We start from the raw sequence: 22,444 nt of genomic DNA on the forward strand, positions 1-22,444 counted from the left end.
TTGGGTCGTACAAAATTGATATCGATAATTGGATACCAAATACCCCAAAAAGGGTCTATTCATAGAACAATATGCCCTTTCTTTGTTTTAGTACCTGGCCCTACTGTTTTTTCAATCAAGGTATTTAGTTCGATGGTTCATGTACCTTTCTGTTTTCGATACATATCATTCAGATACTTAAAACATGGTAATTTTTTTGAAGCTGACAGTGAATTCAACAATGAAAAACTCTGAGCCATCAAATGCTACAAACAAGTTCTTGAGAATGTGGAGATCAAAGTTTTTCAACCATTTAGTAGGGTATAATTTGGTGTATGCGTGTCGCAAGCTCAGAGCGTTTGGGAGGGGGGACATGTATATGGCATTTGGGATTTCTAGCTTTGCAAACCGTCACAAATTTTGAGGCATCATTGGGGTGGGTGTGATGTTGTCATCTATTGCTGCATTTCAATGCTTGATAATTGAATTCAAATGGGAAATCATTTCTGTCATGGTGTTTATAAGACTGAAATTTTGTTGCCATATATCTGTTGTATTTACCCACCATTATGGTTTAGGATCAATGTGGCTCAGAATCCCTTTTGCCATGGATTATTATTAACATGGTGGCAAGTCACTACTTTGGATAAGCTTCATCTCATCTTCATCTTTCAATACAATTCTTTGTTAATCTTTGTTGCTCCAAGTTGTATTTGTTCCCTAATCGAGTAATAAGTTAATGTGGTCCCTCGCGTGAATTAGAAGTCTTCCGTCTTGATCTAGAATAAGAAGAACTCAATAATTTCTCCACTACCCCATCATTCATAAATGGAGGATAGTAATTAGTATGAATGGTGGATATAGTAATTAGTAAGCAAATCAATGAAATGACTATGGGGAGTATTCAGTGCACCGACATGCATTTTGCACCGATATAAATAGATGGTTAAATTATATTAAATACACTCTTAAGTAATTAATAAAAATATTAATTATAAATATCAAATGTTGAGATCATCTTATAAGTGTTGGGTCATTTGCACCGTCGGTGCATAGAATAATTTCCAGTTCACATATGGTCGAGAAAAGTGTATATGTGTGAAGTAGTCTAGCATCACTTTACAATAGTTTAGATAGAAAAAGAATAGATGACTTAAAATTGAAAATAACCGACTTGTGAGCACCTCAAATCGAGTGTCGGTGAGAAACTAATATCACATAATTTTTCTAATTATTTAAAACAGTACGAAAATAAAATTCATCAAGCAAATGTCCTGAGCACTTTCCATGAACCAAGAAACAATTCTTAAGGCTCGAATTTGTTTTGGAGGGTAAGAAAACTTGAGGAAGTCACCCAAATTAACAGGTGGTGAATTTTGGATGGTGAAGGTTCCTTTTCTCTCGGAATTGTAAGCACATAAAATAGACCGTTATCGAAAAAATTCACATCACCTAATCTAAAAGAAATACAAAAGAAATACAACAATAAGAAAGAAAACAACACCCAACTTGTAAAAAGTCTCGGGGTACGTAAGATTCCACAATAGAACATTTGTTAAAACCCTATTTGGTTCTAGAGGGTAAGAAGAATTGACCCCAAATCACAGCTACAATGCTTCAAGCCTCGAGTGTCATCAAAAATAATGCTTCAAGCCTTGAGGATCTCACTCCATCGATCATTCATTGAAGGCAAATCCAAACAACATTGATGAGTGACTACGACAAATCCAAGACCTCAAAAGACAAACCAGATCGTTTTCGTCCCGACCAAGCATGCCATGAGAAGACCCTCTGCATTGAAATGTTTACCTCTACCAAATACAATCATTCAATCAATTTGATTCACAATTTTGGCGTAGCTAGAGAAAGAAAGGACCACTCAGCAGTCCTCCAATTCGATTCTATTCCAGCGTTCCTCCTCTCTTATTGATATGAAGGGCATCAAAACTGGGTCCCTGAATTTAATTTGATCTACCAGCCATCAAGATATAGCTCACATCATCTCCCTTTAGGCCACAAGAAAACAAGAATGTAGGATGTTGGAGTTGAGAGAGTATCCAAAGCCATGTATGTACCGGAGAAATAACTTCGAATTTGCACTAAACATTTTGCTCAAAAAAATTGTACATCACAAGTTTGGCGAGGATGATCAATGATGGAAATTATTCTATGCACTGACGGTGTAAATGACCCAACCCTTATAAAATAATCTCAACCCTTGATATTTATTATCAACCTTATTTTTAATAAACAAAAAGTGTATTTAATGCAATCTAACCATTCATTTATATTGGTGCAAGTGCACGGCGGTGCTCTGAATAATCTCTCATATGACATTATTAATTATTCCGTCTGTTTTCATCACAAAATTTCAAAAGTAACCACAATCAATCTTTCAGCATTCGCTGTCTGCGTTGAAAGAACACATGCATATGCAGGCCATAAACACAAGAAGATCCATACAGGTATGTGTACCGTACACATGTCTTTTCCTTATCTGTTTCATGTTGGAGCTTATAGTGAATAATAGATTCATGAAAACTCCAAATGCACAAAAAGTCAAAAACCCATTTTCACTAGGAGAAAAAGCTTTGCCTACTAACTTTTACTGTATGTAATGGAAGAAGAAACCCACAAAGAAAATGTTTCAGCAAAAATGACCTTAAGTTTTCACTACCAATCGTATAACTCTCCATGCATTATGTCTAATTGCGTCTAGCATGCTTTTGAAGATCAGAACAACTTCAAAATGTATACTTCTACACAGACATCCCTGTTCGTAATTTTGCCAGTTTTTGGTCTAGTTTGATCTTCGATCTATATAGGAAAGGAACCTATAAATACCTTGTTGTGTCGGCAGTGTACGTGTGGACCTATCTCATTTTGTATGAGATACCCCTGCCAGCGGTACTTTTAATGACTTCAGCAGTCTCAATGGCCCTAGAGCAGTAAAACGAACTACTTACTGAATTTGTTGTGTTTCTCAGATTAAACCAAGTTTAGATAGCTGCATGGCATCCATTCCTGTCGAAAGATCCAAGTATGCGAAACTTTCCCGGCCCACTCAAGACTGATGAGCGGTTAAAAGTTAGAACAAGATTCAGTACGTACATAAGCAAAATATTTATACCTCGAATAGAACGAAGTTCAATGTGGCTGAGGTCTAATAGTAACAACGCTGGAAAAGCCACGTTTTTACTGCTACAGCTAGTAGTGTCTATGCAGAGCTTCAGAAAGTAGAGCACAAAAGAAGTTATAGTAAAAGACGAAAAGGTGTTCTATCAAATCAGTAGATCGATGATGAACAAAGAATCGTATGGGTTAACTATAACATGAGAAAGAAGATCGAAGCAAGGAAATTCCGGTGATCTGTCATCTGCAACATTATGAGAAGTACAAATTCGTGGTTTAACAAAGTGAAGAAGCTCTCTGCTTGGCCACCATACTACAAATTCTAGGGTTTAAATTTCGTTTCAGCACTCTCACCTCCACCTACGTCTACAATTTAATTGAACCTATTCATCAACTCCAACCACAGTTGATCAGATCATCTGCGAGTTGGTTCTAGAAGTTGTTCTCTTCCCATGCATTGGTATTTTCAAGCACCAGTCAGAACATGGTCAGATTTGAGTCTCGACGCAATTAGCCTCAAGTATTGTTCTGCCTCGAAATTTTGGCAAAGGAGCTTCACTATCTTACTTTGGGTTTGGGTTTGCTCTTTACCTATTCTTTTAGTTTTGTAAAAGGCATGACCCCTTAGAAAAAGTGAAAAATGAAATTCAAATGGCATAACCAATTAAATTAACGGTTAAGACGTACAATGCATCGTATTGCGGGAAAATAGATAAGTTTTGTAAGCCAAGACCTATTTAGAAAAAGGGAAAAAAAATACAAATAGTACCCAAACTATGGGCCACTAGTAACTTTCGTACCTCAACTTCAAAAACTATCATTTTGGTACCTGGACTTTTCACCCCGACCCAAGATTCATACATGCCGTCCACTTTGCCGTTAACGGTGTTAAATTTACAAGGGTAAATCTGTCATTTCACTGTTCATCTCTCTTACCATGGTACTGTTCATTTTTTAAATTTTTTTATTTTTTCTTCCTGAGGAGAGAAAAAAATATTTTTAATTTTTTTTTAAAATGAACAGTATCATGGTAAGAGATGAACAGTGAAATGACAGATTTACCCTTGTAAATTTAACACCGTTAACGGCAAAGTGGACGGCATGTATGAATGTTAGGTCGTGTTAGATAATCTGGGTACCATTGTGATAGTTTTTGAAGTTGAGGTACGAAAGTTATTAGTGGCCCGTAATTCAGGTACTGTTGGTAAGTTTTTCCCTTAGAAAAATGAAATTCAAAAGGCATAACCAATTGAACCAAAGGTTAAAATATACAGTTTGCATCCGATTGCGGGAAAATGGATAAGTTTTGTAAGCCAAAACCTATTCTTTTAGTTTCTTCATTTTTGAGGGTAAAACAAAGATCAAAGTTCATATGAACATGATGACTTGAATTTTTTTTTTTTTGCTGATAAAGAGTATTATTCAAATAGAAATAAGTAAATTATAGTGAGAGAGAATTGTACCAAATCTATCGACAACATCAACTACAATGGAAATTAGGAAGACCTATTGGGTCCCGATTGTTCCTAGCTATAATGATAGGTGGAGCCAAATCCAACAAAACTAAACTTGAGGAAGTAGTTCCAAAATTTGCTAATGCATCCAAAGCTTGATTCCCTTCACGAAAGATATGAGTATAACAAAATTGCATTGAGAAATATGATGCAAACAATTACCTCATCCCACACAAAATTGCCAAGGTACAAAGTCATGTGAGAAGATTGAAGAAAATTAAGAACAAGTGTAGAGCCCACCTCCAGCCATACGAATTTCTAGTGTTGAACCCCACACTAATTCTATTGCTTTAATAACCGGCAGAACATGACGACTTGATCTAATGGATATGTGTGAATAATTCTGCCAATCCAAGGTCATTACTCATCAGAGAAGGTTTCTTTATTAGATTATTAGGTAGATTTTTATGTCTAAACCAATTGAAAAGAAAGATTTTAAAGAAAAACTGTCCTCTAACTATGATTTTTATTCCGTTATGATTTATGAACTACCAGTATAAATATCATTAGAAAAGGTTTCTATATTAGATTCCTAGGTAGATTATTATGTCTAATCCAATTGAAAAGAACATAATAAAGAAAAAAAGTTTTTGAACTATGACTTTTATTCCATTATGATTTATGAACCACCAGTATAAATATCAATCTAGTTTGCGTGAATTCAGAATTCAGAACACAGAACAATAGGAGGGTCATAATGCGCGAGAAAAGAATATGAATCAGAGGTCAAGTAAGAAAGCATCCGGCAGAAACTTGATAAATACAGCACAGAAAGAATGAATTACAATGTTATTTCTTATTTTCACTTTTATTTTTTTGCTTGAAGAATGAAATTTACAATGTTATACAGCACGAAAAGAACCTGTCCACACAAATCATTTTCTATTTTGAATTTCCATTTACAACATTTACACGAGAATTAGAAGGGAAGGTACCAGGCATTTGCCCCAGCAGCACTACGCCGAACCAAAGATTATATCACTTGTATCAATTAGTCGGTAGCATTTTTCATTATCGAAAAAAGACAACCTGAAACTTCATCAATTAAATTTCGCACTCGAATTTGGCTGAGCTCTCTTTAGCACACCAAGAAAATAGGGGCAGATCATTACTCCAGTACAATGGAGCACCGAAACCGTCCATCATCCTGCAACAACAAACCTGATTACGTCAATTGGGTCACACTTCAAATTATCCAACAGATAAAGTTATGCAGCACATGCTTATTCCATCAGGTTCCGTTGATTGTAATGCTAGTCGCAATCAGTATTGTCAACATATGTCAAACATGAAAACAGAGTCTGAAAGAAGCGATGATCATTGTGCTTGCACACAAGAGAACTAAATTGCACTTCCAAAAAGAAATAACCTTTAATATGAAAACAATTTCATTGATATACTTAATTTAACCAGATCGGCATATGATAAAGGAAAGAAAATTCAACAGTCATCCCCTCTAAAAACACTACGCCCCTGACATTCTTCACAAACCACTAGCGCGTGCAAAACAGGATGAGTGTTAAAAGAGCTTAAAAAGTAGTCGATATTATTTGATTGTTTCCAGAAAAGGAATAAATGATTATGCCATCATTTACTATTAATATGTCAAAGAAAAGGAAATTTACATATAAGTGAACAAAGAGTTCATGTTGTGAAATATTCTCACCTTCCTCAGAGAAGTCAAATACACCGCCTAGCATGTCATCATCGTCACCATCTTCCTCGCATTTCTCCCTATCACAGGGGCTGTTGCTACTGTCCACATCAGTTACAACTTCAGTTGATTCAGGAAAGTTGCTCAAAGGTGATGCTTTACAATACCCCTCTTGGAAAAACTGCTCAAAATCCAGTGAGTCATGTACTGGTCCCTCATCAAGGATGTTCATACTCAGATCAGAACGGTTAGAACTGACATTTGAACTTTCATTGGCCCCACCACTATTCACCAAATGAACCTCTTGTGCAATAGTTCTATCAGCAGCAAGGGAACCACCTGTTAAAGTGGATGGACTCTTTGAAAAATTACTATCCTTAACCAGAGAAACACCTGAAGTTGGTTGTTTTGAAGGTATTGTAACAATATTATTCTTTATGGAGCTTTGGTTCAGTAGAGGTGACGCCAAAAAAGATCTCCCTCTTGTTTCCCCATTATTTCCATTCCCAGATTGGAGAATGGATGGATAAAAACCACCTAAATAAATGGAAGATAAAAGAGGTCTATTAGAAAGCCTGCTCAACCCATCAAACAATATATCACAGCATGAACAATTATCTTACCGGCATCAGGGTTGCCAGTTGATGCCAACTTGTCACCAGAAATATCAACATTTTCCAGAAATTTTTCTTTAGCTTCATGAGAATCAGAAGATGAACTTGAGAATCCTCTTCCAATAAGATCCCTGGAAAAGATAGCCAACAAAATTAAGTGGTGGGTCTAGATCTAGCTTTTCAGAGAAATAATCCAACCAAATGGAACCACCAGTTATGAAGCACGTGAAAAATGTGAAAATGCATATTGTCACGATATCTTAGTAAGCCAAAAGGAAATTTAGGACAGGAAACAGAATTATTCTCAAGGGATGTCATACAGCAACCCATCATCTATCGTTTCCTTTCATAGATACAAGGGAAGGCATAAATAAGTAAGAAGAGTGATCCAAACTAGTTTGGAAATAAGAACTCTAATGGATGGACTGTGGAATAAAAGATTAACAAACTGAAACTGATATTCCTCCCTACATTGCAAGAACAAGAACTGAAAAGTTTTGGAAACATAACACACGACAGACCCCTGGTCACATTCACTCCATCTTCCAACTTTTCAAAGTCAACACCATGAGCAAGTGTTTTATCAGATAGAATCACTTTTGATTTCTCTTATTTGCAACACATACTTCTCCCTTTTCTCTTACATGCATCCGTATTAGCATAAAGCCATATACAAAAAGCAGTTATCACACAAACTATAAGAAGATAATAAGAACAAATGCACCTCGAATTGATGAATACACCAGCAAAATTACCTGTCACTCCAACTAGACTGCACTCTTTGGAATTGATCAGAAACAGGTAGCAAATCCTTCCGCCTAATTTCGACCTCGTGAACAGGAACCTTTTCTATTTCAATCTCTCCTCCAGTAAGATCTTTAGTAAAATTTTGTTCAATGGCTCCCAGGGTACTCATTGTATAGAAATATATCTATTAGGCAAGTAAAGGGATCACAAACATAATTGAGAATGTCAACAAGAAGGAATCTCACTGTTAAAACATAAAAGATACCTTAGACTTTTGCCAGATTGGAATCCTTCCACAGTTAATCTGAACCTCAGCGTTGGCGAGATACAAGTGAGATCGCTCAAGCGGTTTCACCGACTCCTTATCCCCAATATCATTAACATCACAATCAAAAGTATCCATGACTGTCTCCTCATCTTCTTGTCTCCCAAGTTTAATCCCAGAAATGCATTCCTCTCTTTCAGGCCAATCAGTTCTTCGGCAAACATCCCACCACTGCAGAGGTTCAACTTTCACTCGCAATTCCTCATCCTGTATTTGTACTGAAGAGCCTGGCACTGTTCTTGATGTAGCTTCACCAGGCTCTATCCCAACTCTTGGAAGTAGTTTAAACTGTACCGCATGACCAGAAGGAGTGTAAACCAATAGGTGCTCCAGAGCTGTTACCTTTAAATGAGAAGTTTGCAGATCATGAGCAACAGAATTATGAAATACAGCAGTAACAGCACCAGATGGAATGGAAGCTTTTCCGGCTGCAGAAGACGCAGCATGACTAACTGTATTGATCCACCCGGAGTTATCTTTTATTCTGCTAACCACAGAAAGGGTAACAGGGGGTGGTGGTGGAGAAAAAAGTTGCTGGTTTGTCAGGAAATAAGGAGTGAACCACCACGGTACAGACGGAACTGGCAAATGACTAGGCCCATCAACATGAGAACTCTGCTTGTGAGTAGTATCACCACCAAAGGGGGAAAAAGTAAAAATATGGCAAGTCCCCCTCGATGAAACAATTGTAACCCATTGACTGTATTGACTAAAACATATGTCTTGGATTACCTGTATTATATAACAAGAAAAAAGAAAGCCCACATCAATACAAGAGCATCTTACTGAGTAGATACATTTAAAGAAAGAAACGTACAGCTGATGTCATGCCACGATGGAGCTTGTAAAGGTGCACATGAGAGGAATTCAAGTCATAGTTCTGGGTGCCAGATCCAATACGTGATGGCATTATCCGAAAAATGTTAATATTGTTTCCATGTATCGAGGCAGTAACAAGGAGAGTCCCACTTGGGTCAAAACATAGAGCAGAAATGGGACTAGTATGTGCCCTAAATTGTGAAACGACCGCCCTGGAAACAATGTCTTTTACAACAACCTGCAATAACATACTTTAATAAGTAAAAATGGTTCAACGGCATAATAACAAAAACATAGAGGCACTGCAAAAATCAACCACACCCTCTGCTTTATATAGTATCAGGCTCTCGTAAACTGTTGGGTAATTGTAAGTACGTTGGAGATCCTTATTCTCATGTGGGTAACCTCAACTCAAACAGGTGATGTCAAGAAAAAATCTTCTTTTATTCCATATGCTGTGAAATAATAATGGCTTACAGTGTAAGATTATAACAAAATTTTAAGCTACAAAGAAAACTCACCATTCCAGCAATATCTGTTTCTGTTGAATGTGATCCAACCTTCCCAACTTTCCAGATAGAATTTGATGACACTGGAGAGCTGGAACCATCTGGTTGATAGTACTTGGACAAAGTTTTGTAGCCCATGTCTCCCAGATTTAGCAACCCAGCAGCTAACTGCTTACTAGATTCCATGGCATACCGAGCCACCAGATTTCCATTACTTGGTGAAGTTGATGGACTGACACCTGGAGGTGTAAGACTTTGCGGGCTTAGTCGGCAAGTGTTTGACAGTAAAGGGTTGTTGGAGGCATAAGCCAACCACCTGGGACCAACAGCCATGGGACCATATCCAATATTAACCCCAACCAGTCCTTGGACTCCCAACTGGGGGACAGGATAAGTAAGAACACTGAACTTGTTCTCTAGAGTGACAGCATCAAAGCAGTATATCTGCCAGCAATATTAAAAACAAACTTAAGCCAGGTTTGGACATTTCATTATCTATATAGCCCTACAAAAATTACATAATATTTATATTTTAATGATATATTTTCCCTGGTTAATGTCCTAAACCATCAAAGATTCTTCTTCTTTGATAAAAAAAACGGTGAACAACACAAGCATACCCACTAATTGAAAACAACATAAAAGAAACAAGAAAAGTAAAGCAATAAATTTCTGAATTTATGTAAACTATATTTTATAAATACTTGGAATAAGCTAGTGCTTACTTGAGAGGCAAGACCAACAGCCACTATCTGAGGACTGCATCTAACCATATACACAGTCGAGCGGAATCTCAGAACATGAACATAACTGTGAGACCTTAGTGAATAAAACCGAACAACTCTAGGAGACATAGCAGAGTTGCTTGTTTGAGGCTCAGTATAACCATTTACCAAACCATCTCTTCCATTTTGTGTCATACCAGAGTTCTTTGATTCTTCACATGCAACAACCATGAGTAATGGATGCGAAGATCTGAATCCTTCAGGACCTTGAGAGATTCTAGGTAGGGGCTGAATCTGTAAAAATGTGACTGGATCATCCCGTTTTGATACAAGCTCACTGACATCAGAGGCATCTTCAACATCAAGGACTTGAAAGCCATTGACATAACCGAGTAGCAGAACATGTTTGAAGGAAGATGGACCAAGATCTAGTCTGTCAAAGCATGCCCACAACACCTGTCTTCCAGAAAAAATAACCATGTCACTACATCAAATGTAATAACAGATAAAGTGTATACAAGAAGCAAAAACGGAAACCATCAACAGAAAATGCAAGAGATAGTTTTACTTATGTTATGCACGGATCAAAAGAAAACAAATCAATTGGGTAAAGGAAATGCTGAAAAGGTATATTGTGCTTCTTACATTTTTGAACCAGAACAGGAAACTCTTCTACTTAAATCTCTGTCTCACCATTTCCCAACTACCTAGAGCTCACATTTTATTACACACCTGGTGTTTAAACACACTCACATAAAACTACTTGACACCCAGAAAATGTACAGCTCCAAAATTATACATCTAATATTATCCAGATTCACTTAAATTACATGCTATGCCTAAATGGTAATGGACATTTATTGGAAGAATCATCCATGGCAGAACACCAAAAAACTCATAGACAAGGGCACTGATAAGTGCATGATATCCAACCATCAGTAACAGACTAACAGATTATTAACTTGATCACCATATGTAAACACTATTGAGTGCATCAACAAGTATGATTTTCTCATTCAATATTCTCCAACTTCACATTAATCATTGCACTCCTTGTTCTATAATCAGTTAGGTTTCAACTTCTATGTTTGTTAAGCAATGAGACTTCATTTATTTCCATCCTTCCACACATCAAACCACTCTAAAACATCAGTTTCCAGTGCCCACGATAGGAACAAAGAAAAGAGGCAGAGCACCATTATAAACAAGCCTGGTTGAGCCATAAGTTCCCCTCATCAAGACATAACCCAACAAAACCAAAACAAAATTCACACGAAGCAACAACAATTAAATCCTCCATTCGCCGCCCTATTTTTCGCACCAGACAAATACATATAAACTAAAGAACATCAATATAACCAGCAAAATGCGAAACGAAATTCACAATTCCATCACATTTCATCATTTCTTCTACAATTTTCTCAGTAAACTAACCAAACAAGCACCAAGCTCTAACTCTTTTTCCACTCTCTGTTCCTCATAATCTTTAATTCTCTCCCTCTTCCTCGAATTTGACTCAACAAACCAAGCACGGCTAAAGCACAAAGAACTCAGCAAGATTCCATTTCTAACACCTTACTGCTCTCAATTTCAAATTCAAACTAAACCTAGCACAATTCTCCACAATCAATTCCAGAGCCCACTGAACTTCAACTCCAAAACTCCAGCAACAAATTAAGAACGACGCAAGAATCAAAACAAGAAAACCGGAAAAAATCGAACCTGGTCTCGGGACTCGTGCGGGTCAGCGGAGATGGAAGCGGCGACGGAGGCGCTGGCCGACCGGACGCCGGAGGAGGCGGTCTTAATGCAAGAGGAAATGAATTTCAGAGAATTAGGAAGGAAGCCATTATTGCTGTGATGATGATGATGATTAGTCTGAACTTTCGTGTTGTTGCCGTTGTAAAGGTTCTTCTTCATAATATACTCCGCCGGAGAATAACTTCTCGGAGAATGTCACCGCCGACCGCCGCCGCGGAGGAGTCACCGGAGAGGGAAGTAAGAGCTAGAGCAGTGGTGGACCCCACCGCCGACGGGGAGTCGCCGACTTGCGACGATCGGAAATCGCATAAAACGGTGTCGTGCTGGTCAAGACGGTGGAGGAGGAGGGTGGTTGGGTTTGTTTTTTTTTCTTCTTTTCCGTTTTGGTTTTGACCTTCAACACGGAGACGGTTCCTTTCGGTTTTTGTAATCGAAAATATGTCTCTCTCTCTCTCTTCTGGAACTCTCTCCCTCTCTGTGCTTGGTGTTAATTGTACTGTAAGCTAGTTTTGGGGAAATGACGGAAATGGCCCGGTACGTCTGGATAATCTCATTGCGAGACCCCGAGGGACGAGGGAGAGGTTATTGAAGACGAAAATGACCGCCCCCACTAATTGGCTTATGCGATGATTATGATTAGTAGTAATAATTGTCGATTAATTTTTGTTCATGCCCAAAAGGCCAAAATAAATCTAGGGTAATTTCCTAGCATAAATTGATAAGGAAATGATATACATAATATTTTAATCCGTCATAATGGTTCTTTTGTCCCTGAGTTTTGATTCCATTTTAGTTGTGGTTTTCATTCGTATTCATCCACGTGTATGGTTGTTTTAGCTTTTAGAGGTAACGCAGCTGGACTAAAAAGTTTACGTTATTTTAGCATTAAAAGGTAACGCATCTGGACGGAAAGACGACTAAGTAATGTATTTGCAGTTATTAAGTAATATATTGACAGTCTTTTAACAATATGAAACTTAGCAGAAACCCGTGAAATACGTATGTGAGGATAAGAATTCTAAAAATAGAGTCATTTTCAAAAGATGTCTAGACTTCAGAGACTTCTTTCCGTTACTTTTATTCTTTTGAGATCAACTTTCTTTGATTATTTTGACCAATATGGTTTCTACAGTTTTTTGCCAGTATGGAGAGCAAATACTTCTCTTTTTTACCATGTATTATAGATAACAACAAATATATATATATATATATATATATATATATATATATCGTCACATGCATATCTTCAAACACTTTTCCTTTTCTAAATAGGCTACTCAATTTTGTTTTCGTTTTTGAGTCTCCAATCCTAATGTATGACTAAGATACGAATTAATCTAAGCTTAGAAGAGTTGTATAGTTTTACACGACCTTCGGATTAATTAAGATGAGGTTTAATCCAAGTTCTTCCGCATCGTCCCATAATGCAAGAGTAGCCGGACGGGGCTAAAGTGGTCATTTTGACTACGAAATGATGGAGGTGAATCAGGTAACCACGGGGTCCCACGCTAATTAATGAAAAGTACGGGGGAGTCAAACGATATTAGTCTAAGTAGCGGGGATGGATTTGATATTAAGAGCAACTCCAACAGCTTCTCCATATTTTGATTTTTCTCTACTTTAGGGAAAAATTAGTCTCTTTTGCTCCAACAGATTCCCTATAATTATCTCTATTTTAGAGAAAGTGAGGAAAGAGAAAACCAAATTCCCTATATTTACAGCAATCTCTAAAATTTAAGGAAGAATATGGAGATTTTAGAGATTGCTGTAAAATAGAGAATCTGTTGGAGTTGGAGAAGAAAAATATGCTAAAGCTTTGACTTTTGCTTCCTTATTATACAGAAATTATAGGGAAGTTGTTGGAGTTGCTCTAACAGCTTAACGTAAGGAATAAAAAAAAAAAGAGAAATGCAAATTCAAAAATAGTGGGAACATTGGTTACTCTACGACAAGCAACAAGAATATCTCAAGCTAGATGCAGAACAACAACACGTTTGTTTGTTTTTTTTTTTTCCTTCTTTTCTGTTTTTTAGATGATATATATTGTAATTTGTTGTCATAGTGTCATCACTTAACTGAGTTTGAAAAAAATGAACATCAGATTGACTTTTTTTTTTTTTTTTCCAGATTATTGGCCGAATAAGCGTTGGGAAATGATACACTCGTCCATTCCATACTGCAGTTTCATAATATGAACCGTTGGTTTCTTATATCACTATTCAAAGATGTTGTCCATGAAAAATCAAACCCATCAGAGATCATTCACTTATTCAATTATATCATACAAATAAATGGTGTTAATAAAAGTTAAGAATCTAACGACCAACTGGTCATTTGTTTGATGAAATTATAGTAACAAAGTATCTCCCAATCGGTTGATTTTTTTGTTATGATGGTCTTTACAAGGTGATTTACATAATAAACTGTCCAGATTATGAAATTATGATCATGATGACAAAAATTTGGACGAGCTCTTCCAAAATGAAAGTATTTTCCAACAAATGGTACTCATATGGGCCTATGGCATTTTGAGCATTACCAACATGTTTAGGACAAGCCCAATATTACACAAGAGTTGAAGAACATAATCCATAACCGATCTCTTCCAAACAGTGACATTACAGCAAGTATGAGCTATGTACCAAGCAATGGTGGAAGAACACAAGCTAGCAATTGGGTGTGTACAACGGAAATATAAAAACAGAGTCAACTTACATTACATGCGATTCGAAACAACCATCCTGGCTCTTGGATATCCATGGTGCTTGAAATGAAGTTTTCACGGTCATCAGCAAACACACTGAAATCATGTTGCTTATCAACATCTCTCACATTGCTTAAGCACTGAAATCGTGTTGCTTATCGACATCTCTCACATTGCTTAAGTTACAACACCACCATAAAGTCACGGTTTCCAGTAATAAGAGAGCTTGCAAACACCATGGAAAACCAAGTAAACCGACTTAGATCACCATGGAATATGCAAGCACACCAGAAAGCTGAACAATGAGAACTGACAACAATCACCAAGCTTTGGGAAAATTCCATCAATCTATTTTCAAATGTCAAAAGCAATCTGCTTGTGTCGGCGGAGATCCCTCAGATACTTTGTTGAGTTATATTCTTGTGCATCCATCAGTTCTTCCGAGTATGTTCTCAGCAGGGACCTCCTTTTCGTTTCTTTTGCACACTTGGAGACATACTCGTCACCTCTTAGCAGTACCACAACCTGCGCCCAATGAAAGAATGTAAATCAATCAGCCATTTGATACCATGCATTGTTTTAAGCATGTCCAGGGGAGTGAAGGCAGAATATGAGGCTGAACATCACGAAAATGGTGAAAGGGGCGATAGCCTGTGTCCCCTAGGAATAATCCAGAAAACAGAAACAGCCTAAGATTTTAAGATACCCAAAAGACCTACAATTTTACATTTGCTTGACTCATTTAACTAGAAAAAGGATATATTTTGCATTTAACAGAAGAAAACAGATTACAAACTTGCATTAGGCTTCAAGTGTAGGAAGAGACAGATGGGAGATGAAGAAATGAATTATTCTAATTGTGAACTAAAATGCAGAATGAAAACGAACTCCAACTGTAGAGGAGATATGCATAATGCATCTGTACTTGCCTGACTCATGCGAGGACGTAGAATAGAAGACTGCTCTATGCATAAAGATGCAGTCAAAATCATATGATCCATCTCTGTGCTGTCATAGTTGTCACCAATAGAAGGATCAACAAGCTCCTTGACGTCATTTTTATTAAGCAAGGGCTTTGCCTACAACAATGAAAAACAGGCAGCTCAGAATGTGTGCATACATTGACAACACGGGATGGTAGGATCAAATTATGCAGAACTTACCCAAATTACAAGGCTTTGCTGAAGATTATCCAAAGCTGGACGCCCAGTTATAAGCTCCAAGAGTAGGACTCCAAAAGAATAAACATCAGTCTTTTCATCTACAATCCCATGCATGAAATATTCAGGAGCAAAATACCTGCCATTGAAGGTTACGTGATTGAGAAAATGAACTATTGTGTTAACTGTAAAACAAAGCTGTTTTCTTACTGACCCAAATGTGCCCTCAAACTTAGAGACGTTGTGATGAGTCCATTGTTTCGGTAGCCACTTTGCAAGCCCAAAGTCACATATCTGGAATAAAATAAGGTATGCCAGTCAGTGATTCATATTCAAATAAAAGGGAAGTTAGGGGAGTAAAAGATGAATATACAGAGTTCTATAGCATATCATATTTGGAACTAAGGCAAACCAATGGAAAAAGAGAAGTAAAATAAGTTTATTCAAGGCATCGTAAACAGTCCTTGAAAACTGAATAAAAATAATAAGTACCAACGTCACTTGAGCCTCAATCATTATAGTATATGACATTGGTTGAAATTGTCTTCAGCTTCAATTTTTCAAGTTTTATCACTGTGAGGACACACTTGAAAGTATATCCTTGAGTTTAAATCCTTGTTTTATCTAAGGACAAACTATTGAGGCTTTTAAAAGAAAGTGATCTGACTGAAAGTTTCCTATGTTCTGTGAAGTTTTTGTATGCTAAGGATCCTTAAAACTTTATTCTTGTTTAAAAGTATTAGAGTTGATTCTGACATGATAACGACCGCATATACCTAGAGCCAAATGAATACTAATGATACTAATGTTAAAATTGTTTTAGATATCAACTGCACATTCATAGTTATAACTTAACAAAGATTGCGTATTTGCACAGAACGGACAGAGATACAGAGAGCCAATGTATCAGTTTATCAGTCAAAGTATTGCAAAGGTTAGGCAGCAATATATAGCCAATTTTCTTAGCAATTTGTGAATTTACAACATCAACCAGGAAATACAAAATAAAAAGGCAGTACTTCAAGTTTCAATGTCTGATTGAATTGGCATTAGAGTTGCAAATACCTGAGGCACAAAATCCTCTGTAAGTAGAATATTATCAGCCTTGATATCTCTATGGATGATTCGCCTCTGACAACTATCATGAAGATACAGCAGACCATCTGCTGCCCCTAATGCAATTTTATACCTTTTACTCCAATCAAGAATATAATTCTTTGGACCTGGAGTATAAAAATTACATAAGAAACTCATAAATCAATAGGCGGTATAAATCAACAACAGGAGCATATAGTTTATGAGCATACCATGCAGGAGAGAACCTAAACTCCCAAGTGGAGATAATTGAAAAACAAGGTGCATTCCTTTTTCAACGCAACAGCCAATTAGCTTAGCAGTATTAGGATGATCTACATGAGCTATAATGCCAAGTTCAGATAGAAAGCCTGCAGTTTTCTCATCGGATGTTCCATTAGTCAGCCGCTTTACTGCAACTAGTTGCCCATCCTTTAAAGTCCCCCTATATACTTCGGAATAGCCACCCTTTCCAATTATATTTTCTGCAAACAATGTCATAATTTAGAAGAAATAACATTTAATCTTAGAAGCATCCATATAGAATAGAAATCAAGTGGACAATATCAATATTGCATCCCAATAGTGTATGTTCTACTATGAAACTGATCAAATGAGCGTACCCACTGTGTAATAGCTCTAAATATATGAAGGGAAGTTACGTACCATTGTTGAAATTATTGGTGGCGGTTTGGAGTGCAGAGAAGGAGAAACTCTTTAATGGAGACTTGAAGTTGTAGATATTAGTCAGTACTGAATTGTCTTTTGTACTGTTGCTCCTTCTTTTTATTGACATCTTGGATACACCAAGAGGGAAGAAGTGCTGCTTGATTGATCTTTTACTCCACAGCTTAAAAAATCTACACCAGTGAGATTGAGGCTTTGAATCTGGACAAGAAGCTTCTGCTTCTGGTTTGCTGTTTTCAGAAACGCTAGTTTCAGATTCAAAGCTTTCCACGCAAGCTTCCAAAACTCCTCTAGGAGATTGGCCATCATGTTTCTCCTTTTCTATATCCCTATATCTCAAATCTACAAAGAGGAACACAATCATTATAACCCCTTGATACAAAAAACACAAACACACATAGGAAGAAGGAAGCTAAGCTACCTTGGGCCGAAACAGAATGGCGTAGACCACCTCTTCTTTTAGGTATTACCACAGAAACCTCATTAGGATCATTCACTTCTATTCTTTCAAGGTTCTTACCAGGCCCCCTGAATAGAAATTATCCAAAATGTGTTGTCATTGGTTAACAAACTACAATCACCACAATAAAATGCACAAAGTGAAATTTCTGGTTCTGCAATAGAAACCATCTAGAGACCCCACGAGGGAATATATTCATAATCCACACTCAAAATATATCTAGCATCCATTAAAAAATAGACCATGAAACTAAATCTTGGTGAAAACTTCCCAAAGGAACCCGAAAGAGAAAGGCTTTAGATAATCACCACAACACTCAAATTAATATGGAACTTATGAGACATATCATCTTAAAAACAGAACAGGAAACACAGAAGAATGGCAAAAGGTTTACTACTAGCTACAGCAAACTTCACAAAAGGCCCAAAAGGGAAAGGCTTTAGATCATTACCAAAGTACTCAAACTTTTCTAGGACATGACTAAATTCACAAATCCACATTGGGACAAAACTCAGATTCAGCAAACTATGCACACTTTGCTATCAAAAGACCAGAGGCTCAAGCTCAATCCAGAACCTTACAAAACTAAACAAAATCTCAAATTGAAATAACAAGACATACCCAAATGAGAGAACATGAAGAAGAAAACTGGCATACCATGGACAATAAGGTCCCTGCACTTCTCCATTTGCCATCAACAAAGAGCCACTTAACAACCCCAGACCAGCTTTCAAATACAAAGTGATTCAAACAAGGCCCTGTTAATTGTTTCCAACTATTCCGAGCTGCAAAATCTCATTGTTATGATCCACGGAAGATAGATAGAGAAGAAGGGAATCTGTGGAACGCTAAAAACAGTAAAGCGGGTTCTCATTTATTTCGTTGTTTGCGTTTGTTGGTGAACACTCTACAGAGAAGAGAGTGATGTACGGCTTCTTCTCAACATGGGTCCGATAGAGTCGCTGTTAGGGTCTCACTGGGTTACTGACAAGTGTTGAAAGCTCCACAGCGACTTGTGCTCTCGAACCTTAAAACCAAGTGAGAGAAAGTTTCAGAGGGAAAGTAGAGGGACGTTGGTCGTAGTTGAATCAAATTTAAGTTCCCCTAGAAAAAGGGTGTTTTAAGCAAATTTGGTCTGTTTGTATCTCTCACTTATTGGACTCTTGAGATGTCAAATCCTTTCAGTTTTGACCCTCTTTGGTAGTAAAATTAGTTTTCATATGCTAATTTCATTTTGATTAATGTATTTAACCATATATTCCCAAAAAAGATAAATTCTTTGACATTATTTAATCTGAGTAATAAAAGTGTATTTGCGTAATTCCAAATGTCAGAAAAGTCATTGGTGTTTAGAATCATTCATCATTAAAATAATAAGTGATAATTAAGTTCGATAAAGATTAATTTGGAATTAAATCACAAATTAAAAGCAATAATATAAGAGGTAGTATGTGGGGCTTTTAACAAAAGATGAAGGAGAGGTTATGATTTCTTCAACTTCATTAGTTCATTCTATTGATTATTGCTTTGTGCAGTCTTTATATTATATTCTTTATAATCTCGCATTTTTTTTGTTTTAAATTTAGGATTAATAAAAAGTTGGAGTTTTACTCTACTGTCATTCATGCTTTGTATAGTCTCTATATCATATCCTCTAATGAAACATGATACTCTTTTTTATCTCACCTTTTCTTGTTTTTGATTTACATTTGATTTGATGACAATCTTTTGTCGATCTCTATAATTTACATCTCTCAACAACTGTAAATGATATTTATAAAAGTAGTCTACATGAGAGGGAATGCTTGGGTGAAGAACGAATAACTCGAAATCATATTACTCTAAGCTTACTATAATTGGAAAACGACTTCTATATTTAGAAATAAGCAGTTTATACTCTAACGATTTTTTTTAAATTTAATAATTTTTTATTGTTCTTTCAATGAAAGAAACAAGATTCATTGAGCATCAATAAAGCTAATTATTATCGAACAGTGGATGCTCTTTTAATCGTCAGTTTTCCGCTTTATATTATTTATTATCAAGACTAATTAAATTTTTTAAATTATCGTTCTCATCAAAAATCATTGACGCTTTATTTTTGGAGATTTGTCTCCTGCTTCTTTATTTATTTATAGATTTACTCTATTGAGACAATTATGCGGTTTTTCTCTTGCGCTTTTACTTTATATATGCCTAAACTCAACTGAAAGCTAAACTATTTAGTCCCACTATGCAAAAACTTACGACTAAGAGGAACATAGAGTAAATAGAGAAGACCATAAGGGTGCGGTGCGCAAACTCATGCATTTCAAAAACAACAAGGACACCATCCCCAATGTTAGAGACCGAGAGAGAGACTTTGGACACAAATAGCTTACGGAAAAAGAATGCTGTTTTGTCCCATTGCAACCCAAGTCGGCAATCACCACCCACCAAACCCTAACATAAAACCCATTTAAAAGATGGCCCTGCAATTAGACTTTGTATAATAGAACAGTTCGTGACCTACACGAAATTCTAATAAGTATTGCCGACGATGTGCCTTGTCTTGCAATCTTGAGCTGAATGGAAGATTACTGGCCAAAAGAAAAGCTTACTATATTCCTTTAGGTGACAAGTTCACACAAAGCCAGAAGACGTTTTGCTTTGGCATATACTTCGATTCCCATCTGTCTTGATTCTTGAATGTTAAAAGTGTGCACGCCGACACTCCTACAGGGCTACAACACTAGTGTTATTGTTCGAAACGGTGGATCGTTCAACTTAACGTAATAGATTTTTAATAGTCAGTGTAATATTACATTAATAGAGCTTATTTTATCGTTGTTATTATATATGACATATCTCTCTTTAATATGATCATTTTATTAAAGAAATTGTCATTTCTCCTCTAAAAACGAAAGGAAGAGAGAGGTCGAAGAAAATATTTAATGATAATGATGAAGAGACTAGACTATACGTTAGGTGGTATGGAGGAGTGAAATCAGATTCAGAGAGGGTCCATGGTATGCCGGGTGCTGTGCTAACGTGGTATGAGCTGTGGTGAGTGATTAGTCATGGCTCACTATTATGAATGACAATATATGATTTTGGTAGAGTGGTCATCGGATGCGGACATTTTTTTTTTTTTTGACAACTTGAAATACTCAATAAAACAAGGGGAAGAAGAACCCTTGACAGAAACAAACAAAGAGCTAGGACCAAACCAACTAAACTAGAGGTGGACCTGGAAGGCTGGAAGCCCTTCATACAACAAAATTTCAAGTAAAGAGGAGGGAGGGTGACGAACCCAGTTGGAAGGACACTTCCCACTGTTAACTAATGAAGCAACATGATGAGCTGCTTTATTAGCCTTTCTATTGATCTAAGACCAGTTAAACTGCCGGGTTGAAGAGAGGTACCGGACTTGAGAAATAATGGTTGCAGCTTTCCAATCAGAGGCAGGGAGATTGTGGGAGATGGAGTTGATCAAAGTTTGAGAATATGAAGAGATAATGATATCCATATGAGGAAAGGAGTTTGCCAGAAGAATTGCTTCCCGAACTGCTAATGCTTCTGCTGCCAAAGGGAAAGGAGTGTGCATTTTTGCCGTTTTACCGGCAATCAAATAACCTTTCCAGTTTCTGGCCAAAGCTGCCACTCCACACATAAGGGTATCCTTCTGCCAAGAAGCATCAGTATTGATGAGGATGACATTTACAGAAGGCGGAGACCACTTAACATGAATAGTATTGGGAATGGTGTGACACCCAAAAACTGAATCTAAACTCGTTAATGAGTGAGCTGCAAGGAAATCAGTCACCGCTTTGAAAGCAGACAAAGCAATCTTAATTGGATCTGGAGATAGCTTATTAAAAAAACAATCACATCTATGCTTCCAAATTCTCCACAGGAAGAACACAACATGGGTGACAAAATCAGCAGGGGTATCCATTTGGCTTATGTTGAAGAGCCAACTTTCAAAAGAAGTAATAGCTTGTAGAGGAACTTTGTAAGATAGGGGATGAGCAAACCAAGCACTTACAATCCAAGGACAAGTGAGAAGAGCATGTTCAGTTGTTTCATTTGGGTGCAGGCATAATTGACAGTCAGCTGAAGATGCAATATGCCTTCTAAATAAATTGCTCTTTGTTGGAAGAATTCCATGACAAGCACGCCATAAGAAATTTTTGACTCGAGGAATAGTTTGAAGCTTCCAAATCCAGGACCAAAGACTGCTAGGAATAGCATATGAATTGTGAGGATGTTGCATTACTCCAACTTGAGAACGAGAGTGAAGGAGATGATAACCTGACTTAACAGTAAAACCACCGTTTCTGGTGTGAGGCCATATCAACGTATTAGAAATGTTTTGTTCAGTAATAGGAATAGCAAAAATCAACAGGGATTGTGCAGGTGTAATGAGGTCTTTGACTTGCTCCAGATTCCACGTTTTTGTGTTCCAATTGATGAGAGAACCAACCTGAAAGTTCCCATAGTCCAGCGGAAGATGGATCAATGAGGGAGGGTTGGAAGGGATCCATGTATCACTACCTATCTGAACAGAAGTACCATTACCAATGTTCCAAAGAGATTCA

General features: G+C 37.0%; 2 protein-coding genes across 4 annotated transcripts; both read right to left on the reverse strand.

Annotated features, from left to right (window-relative positions):
• Positions 1–5,354: 5,354 nt before the first annotated feature.
• On the reverse strand, positions 5,355–12,247 carry LOC112191702 (autophagy-related protein 18h). 2 transcript variants are annotated; one of them, XM_024331104.2, is made up of 10 exons: positions 11,741–12,247; positions 10,019–10,474; positions 9,306–9,737; positions 8,783–9,022; positions 7,906–8,697; positions 7,649–7,824; positions 6,903–7,024; positions 6,539–6,816; positions 6,292–6,460; positions 5,355–5,772 (listed from the first exon to the last, which is right to left on the reverse strand). In XM_024331104.2, the coding sequence occupies exons 1-10, from the start codon at positions 11,936–11,938 to the stop codon at positions 5,768–5,770; spliced, it is 2,868 nt and encodes a 955-aa protein (XP_024186872.1). In that variant the 5' UTR covers positions 11,939–12,247; the 3' UTR covers positions 5,355–5,767. The 2 variants fall into 2 exon arrangements, with proteins under 2 accessions (XP_024186872.1, XP_024186871.1); XM_024331103.2 differs by having other exon boundaries at positions 6,292–6,816; positions 11,741–12,245.
• Positions 12,248–14,150: 1,903 nt separating this feature from the next.
• On the reverse strand, positions 14,151–18,934 carry LOC112195440 (receptor-like cytosolic serine/threonine-protein kinase RBK2). Of its 2 annotated transcripts, none has more exons than XM_024335879.2 (9): positions 18,486–18,934; positions 17,826–17,932; positions 17,384–17,746; positions 16,951–17,202; positions 16,709–16,866; positions 15,858–15,937; positions 15,647–15,782; positions 15,413–15,562; positions 14,151–15,008 (listed from the first exon to the last, which is right to left on the reverse strand). In XM_024335879.2, the coding sequence occupies exons 1-9, from the start codon at positions 18,557–18,559 to the stop codon at positions 14,838–14,840; spliced, it is 1,491 nt and encodes a 496-aa protein (XP_024191647.1). In that variant the 5' UTR covers positions 18,560–18,934; the 3' UTR covers positions 14,151–14,837. The 2 variants fall into 2 exon arrangements, with proteins under 2 accessions (XP_024191647.1, XP_024191648.1); XM_024335880.2 differs by having other exon boundaries at positions 14,152–15,008; positions 18,522–18,934.
• Positions 18,935–22,444: the final 3,510 nt, after the last annotated feature.

The sequence above is a fragment of the Rosa chinensis genome, chromosome 3 (assembly GCF_002994745.2).
Source record: "Rosa chinensis cultivar Old Blush chromosome 3, RchiOBHm-V2, whole genome shotgun sequence".
Classification (NCBI taxonomy): domain Eukaryota; kingdom Viridiplantae; phylum Streptophyta; class Magnoliopsida; order Rosales; family Rosaceae; genus Rosa; species Rosa chinensis.

Coding starts and splice junctions, on each gene's coding strand:
- LOC112195440 (XM_024335879.2), bottom strand. CDS start 18,559: ATGGCAAATGGAGAAGTGCAGGGACCTTATTGTCCATGGTATGCCAGT. Junction 16,867..16,950: donor TTTAGGTTCTCTCCTGCATG/GTATGCTCATAA, acceptor TTTATACTCCAG/GTCCAAAGAATTATATTCTT. Junction 15,563..15,646: donor AGCAAAGCCTTGTAATTTGG/GTAAGTTCTGCA, acceptor TCATTGTTGTAG/GCAAAGCCCTTGCTTAATAA.
- LOC112191702 (XM_024331103.2), bottom strand. CDS start 11,938: ATGAAGAAGAACCTTTACAACGGCAACAACACGAAAGTTCAGACTAAT. Junction 9,738..10,018: donor CTGTTGGTCTTGCCTCTCAA/GTAAGCACTAGC, acceptor TATTGCTGGCAG/ATATACTGCTTTGATGCTGT. Junction 8,698..8,782: donor ATCGTGGCATGACATCAGCT/GTACGTTTCTTT, acceptor TATATAATACAG/GTAATCCAAGACATATGTTT.